General features: G+C 39.6%; 1 protein-coding gene across 2 annotated transcripts; it reads left to right on the top strand.

The window, feature by feature from the left end:
- LYSET (lysosomal enzyme trafficking factor) lies at positions 1-4,469 on the top strand. Of its 2 annotated transcripts, none has more exons than XM_082484745.1 (2): positions 1-120; positions 2,186-4,469. In XM_082484745.1, exon 2 carries the CDS (start codon positions 2,202-2,204, stop codon positions 2,595-2,597), a length of 396 nt encoding a protein of 131 aa, XP_082340871.1. In that variant the 5' UTR covers positions 1-120; positions 2,186-2,201; the 3' UTR covers positions 2,598-4,469. The 2 variants fall into 2 exon arrangements, with proteins under 2 accessions (XP_082340871.1, XP_082340870.1); XM_082484744.1 differs by lacking the exon at positions 1-120 and adding an exon at positions 1,764-1,854.
- Positions 4,470-6,001: the final 1,532 nt, after the last annotated feature.

Raw genomic sequence — 6,001 nt, 5'->3', positions numbered from 1 at the left:
GCAGCGGGCCGGCAGCGGCGCGGCGGGCCGGCGGGTCCCTCCGCCTCCCGGCGCGGCGGCGCGGGGTGAGGGGAGCGGGGCCGCCTGCCCGCCTGCTCCCTCCTTCTCCGCTGGAGGAAGGTAAGGGGTTGCCGGCGTCGGTTTGCCTGGCAGAGCGGGTCGAGCGCTGGCGGGAGGGCTGAACGGCTGCGGGTGTCGCCGGCGGCCGGTTCGCGCGGCCTGTTGCGGGAGGAGAGCCCCGGGGCACCCATGGAATGGGGAGCGGGGGGGTTCTGGTAACTATTGCGGGTACCTCCGAAAGCTGCAAGTAAAAATAGTGCCTCGAAACGGAAAATAAGAACGAGAAAACTTAAGTGTTATCTCTGCCGCTCTCGGTGTAAGCCAGAGCTAAAGCTCCTCTTCTGGCCCCTGCTGCCCAGCAAGGGCAGGAGAAAAAAACAACTGAGGCTTACCTTTTTTAAGTCTATTGCAATTTTACAAGTGTGCTTTCAAAATGTGCATTGGTTTTGAAAATTTATTTTCCTGGAAGGCGACTACTTGTTTGCCATCATTAAAATGCTGAACTACTGGAAAAAACAGTGACTTGGGTAAATGTAGACTCTGGAATTTAAGTTTTTACCCAGTGGATTAACAGCTTCCTAAGCAAATTTTTAGGTTTTCCTACTAAAAGTATTAACTTGGTATATTAAAGGGAAACATGCTGTTAAGTTATATAGAAGTATAAGCCCAACAACAAATTGCTGTCACAGACATAAGTAATGGCATTCTCAGGTATTTACTGTCACTGTGTGTTTTACTGTTTTAGCTACGGTAAAGTGTGAAGGCCAGAACAACTTCTCTAGGGCAACCCTGATCAGGTTCTGTCAGGCCAGGATTGAGGATATCTTTCAGATACAGAAAATTAGGAAGTTTTTTAAGATTGCTAACCAGACAGATTAGTCTGGTCTCAGGGAGGAGGATTTAGAAAGGTGTAGCAATTTTTTTTTTATCAGTTATGGTAAACTGTCTCATGCTTTGATTAATAATTATTTTTCTGTATGCATAAATCATCCTTAAATAAGCATTTCTGCCTAGTATTTTTAAAGCCTGATATATTTTCTTAACATAGTACTACATAAATTGATCTTATCACTTAAGAAAAAGGTAGGAAAGGTAAAACCCCAACAGTCTGAAAAAGCATATTTGTTAGGAGAACTCTAACCAGCTGCAGTGAAGCTGTGGTTCTCTCAGCCTTGCCCAAGGGCTATCTTGAGGGAAGGTGGTGATGACCTCTTGGTATGAGCAGAGGTACTTCAGCTAGAGCATTTGTGACTGGTTTGAAGAGTGTTTTAAGTCACATAGACCTATAGAACCAGCCAGAGATCTTAAGCAGCTAAATTGGAGCCCAGTAGTGTCTGCGGTGTTTCAAAAATTTGTGCTTTTTCCAAATAGTGCCAGTTGACTGGTGTCTGGTTTGTTCTGCGCTGAGTCAGTTACTAGTAGAGATGCTCAACTCCTTTCTTCCAGAAGGCATACTGCAACTGTTCACACAGGCAGAGCAGAAATACAGTTAGTATTTCAAGTAACACACTTAAAGTAACTTCATGTGTGCAAATGGCTACAAATACATTTAGTATATATCTTCTCGTGTTCAAATTGAAAACATCCTTTTGTATGGTTCGTAGGTGGGCACTCAGCTAGAGCTTAATAAAACTGGATGTTGCTGCACTGCAAACAAGCAGTGATGCTCCTGTTACTGGCTGGCTAGCAGCGTGTTTGTCTTGCAGACGTCAAAGAACTTTACAAACTTTCCGTATTTATACAAAGTCTTGTATTATCCCCACCCTGCGGCTAGAGACACTGAAGGCAGATGGGGTAAGTAACTTCACCAATTCATGAGTTCTGTTTTGTTCAGTCAGTACTTGACTTTAGCCTGGGATAACTTGGTAGCTAGCAGGCACTAAACAAGCCAGAGCCATCGATGGAGCATTGTATGTAATTACTGTTAGCCTGTTGCTGTCATAGTAGTATGATTTTCTCTGATGTAGAGAGAACTCGGGTCTTCAGAAATCAGAAATGGGTGCGTGTGCTGCATTTACTAACGTATAATGAAAAGTTATAAAAGCTAACTTATAAAAAACAAGCTTCATCTGTGTCCCCTTTTTCTCCAAGCTGTAGTGAATGTATATGTCACCTTTTGTTCCAGGTGCAGAGCATGGAGAATGATGAACTTCCGTCAGAGGATGGGATGGATTGGTGTGGGGTTGTACTTGTTAGCAAGTGCTGCAGCTTTTTATTACGTCTTTGAAATCAACGAGACTTACAACAAACTAGCACTGGAGCACATTCAGCAACACCCCAAGGAACCACAGGAAGGAACCACATGGACGCACTCCTTAAAAGTACGACTGCTATCCTTGCCTTTTTGGCTGTGGACTATAATATTTTTAATACCATATTTACAGATGTTCTTGTTCCTCTATTCCTGTACAAGAGCTGACCCCAAAACTGTTGGGTATTGCATCATTCCTATCTGCTTGGCTGTTATTTGCAATCGTCATCAAACATTTGTGAAGGCCTCTAATCAGATCAGTAGATTACAACTGATTGACACTTAACTCTACTTCTAGTTTCCATAGCTGTTTTGAAGCAATTGCATATGCCTGATCTAATCACAAGACTGAAGTTCTGAGTGAAGGCTGGAAAGAGCCTTTTCTTTCAAACTGTTGAGCAATGAAGAGAGTGACTGTTTTCTATTTAAAAAAAAAAAAAAAGTAACTACAAAGGTTTTTAAATATGGGTCTATCAGAATGGCCAGAGTGGGAGAACCCTATGTGACACTTGATGGAAGTATTCCTCATTTTGCCTTAACGATGCAAATTCGCAACACTCCATCTGAAACGTCCTGTGGGGAAATAGGTTTCTGGTCCATGACTTTACTCCTCTGTGCAAAAAAAGTGATTTCCTTTGTTTTTCCTTGGAGTAAAATCAATGAAAAGATACTACTTTTGTGGTAAATGTAAAAGGAAAAAAAATCAGAACATGATTATAAAAGCTGCACTTAACACAATTCTTTGCTTTTTCTTTTTTTCATTTAAAGTAATTAATATCTAAATCAGTGCTGTTTTTTAATGAATTTTTTAAAAATAAGTTTAGATATAAATACAGGAAGCAAAGAATAAAGTTTGTGCAAACTTTAAAGGGGAAAAAGGTGGTACTTTTTTTCCTGAGGCAACATACTTTTTTTCAGTGACCGCAACAGTACTGCGTTGTAGTAGGTAGCCAGTGAGGAGCGGCATGGGCCTGGAGGTTGGTGCTTTAAACTCTTTTCCCGAGATGTCAGAAGCATCTTATGCTGGCATTGGCCTATAATCTGTACAAAATTTAATTGGCGTTTCCTTCTCCTATCTATAGAAATCTCCTTTTATAAAATTACAAGAGATTGGAATTTACTACCATTCTAATTTCACTCTGGATGTGATGCAAAACCATGTTCTGGGAGCACTGATGTATTAGGAAAAACTTTGGATTTGGGAAAGTTAACTGGTACTAGGTTGGGGAGATGATACAAATGGGTTGTAAGACAGATAACCATGTTTCTTCCAGAAATTTGAAGAAGTAAGAAACCTTCTTCTCTTTCTTGCAATGAATGCAAATTTCTTCAGTTGTACTGAAATTCCCCTGAGATTTCTTACCATAGTTTCAACCTCTATTTTTCAGTGCTATTTTGGCATAGCATTTAATGCTAACTGCTAGATTGTGTATTTTGAATAATATCGAATCTCTTCTTTCTTCTTGTCCTTTTTTGTTTCTTCTTAGAATAACTAAATTTTTGAGCCGGCCATGATGGAAGTAACCTTCCAAATGTGAAAACGGTACAAAATACCCTCTTCAAATGCAGTAGGCCCGAAACAATTATGAACTAAACTCCTCGATTATAATTTGAATGGTATGTGATTGTTGGTACCTGATCATCATAAATGCTAATCCATTTCTGACTACTTTAAGGGAATCCTGGAGAGTGTCAGCTTTTTCTTGCTTTGGAAAGAGAACACTATTTTCAGTGTTGCTGTGTTTAAGTGTGGCAGTTTAACACCTTAAACTTTCAGTTTGCATTTGGAAGATACTTTGAGACACTGGTTTCAAATGCCAGCATTGGTGCTAGGACCTGAAAACAATGTAGCCTTTACAAGAAGGTTTTAATTTCTAAGTGCAATATGAAAAGGAGGAAGCTGCCATCTTAATATGCTGGAGTAAGACTAAACTATAAACTCTGACTTGTATCTTTGGGAGTCAGAGCTTTTAAGTTGTGTTGTTTCCTAACTTTAAAAATCACCATCCTATTTATCTATAAAATAAAAACTTTTCAACGTTTATAAACAGAAGTCTGTTAATGCAGATACCTATCAATGGCTTTTTTTTTTTTCCATATGTTTGTTGCTAGATAGTGCTGGCAGTCAGCTTCTGTAGCTTACTCTCCTGTCCTTCCCTCAGTGTGTGTGTTTGGTTACTCTTTTTTGTTGTTCGCTTATGCTCTGTGCCCTAATTATTTGTCTGTAACCTGAAGTTTTAGGGCTGGTTGGATGAAACTAAATCCCTTTTTCATTTCTGTACCTTTGTGTAACAGGAAGATACCTCTGGCTGGACTATGTTTTTAACTTGATGCTGTAGTTTTTAAACTGAGCAGTTATGTTGTGTCTAGATGGATTTATTTAAAGAAAACGACAAAATAGGAAGCATCAAAAATAGAAACGTATAGGGAGAGCTGCCTAAGTTTCTGTTGTGCAAGCATGTGGCTTTAGCAAATTCATCAGCGTGCCTGATGCGATGAGCCAAGCTGTCTGGATGTGGAGCACGTGCTGGGCGTAGTGGTGACTTACAGAACAGAGGTTTATGCTTGTAGACTTTTGCATGAGAAGCCTGTTTTTGGATTAAAGCTGTCGATAAGCATGAGCTTTACAGCTAGCTACAGAAAGACACACGATCTAATTCAAGCAAATACAATGTCGGTAAGGATTTGAGCTTGAGGTGGAAAGCAGCAATGGAGAGAATTAGTATAAACTATTAACACAGTGCATAGGAATACGAGACGATAGGAGCAGGAGAAGAGGAAAGGTAGCTCCTCTGGTGCTTCCAGCATTTTTGGCACCAGTGGAACATCAACAGGTGAAGTCTTACCCACAAAGTAAAGGAAAGACTATAAAAATTAATGATTTGATTTTTTTTTTTTACTGTAGTCTTTAAAAGAAGTAGTGAAATAACTTCAAGCTTGATTATCCTGAAGATTTGTAGATAGTGTCAAGGCTAATTAATTCTTAGTCACAGAAGATAACTGTAGCATGAATTAACATAATCTACAAGCTTTGGGGATATTCAAGCTCAAAGAAGTTTTACTACCTCTCTAAAGACTACAGTACTTCTCAATTAGTTTTTGATTGTAAATGACAGATAATAGCACAAATCTGTTTCTAGAGCAATGGCATTAATAAAAGATGCGAGACTAACTTACACTAGAACTTCCTCATACAAATCTAGTCAGTTCTTTTCACTGAGTGGGCAGAAAAGATGAATTGCTACAACTTCCACTTAAAAAGGAAACTTCTACTTCCACAGTAAAGCTATTTTTATTCACACTCTTTTAACTTAAAATAAGTTAGCTCAGACCTGATCTTGAAGACCTTCTTAAAGCAGAAGCTGTAATAATAGAGGCAGTAATGAAGTCCTCAGAAGATTGCTAAACTCTACCAGCTTAGCAATCATTCAGAGCTTAAATTTTCTGCGAAGAAAGTGAGTAGCTGTAACACGAGGTTGATTAATATTCATCTCTGCCACTTTCTCTGGATTTCTTTTTATTGTGTTTGTGTCACAGAACAAAGCTTTGTCAGACTGCTGGAGCATTACTCTTAGGCAGTCTGAGAGTTAGTTTCATTAGCTGCTCAATGTTCACCCAACAGTCCCTTCCTGTCTCAGGAAAATGTCTGCCACTTTTTTTTAAGTGCTGATGAATGTGTTCTTCGCTTTC

Source organism: Vanellus vanellus (assembly GCF_965231255.1).
Source record: "Vanellus vanellus genome assembly, chromosome: 6".
In the NCBI taxonomy this organism is placed as follows: Eukaryota; Metazoa; Chordata; class Aves; order Charadriiformes; family Charadriidae; genus Vanellus; species Vanellus vanellus.
The sequence above is the reverse complement of the archived record's forward strand: the minus strand, read 5'-3'. Positions and strand labels throughout refer to the sequence as shown.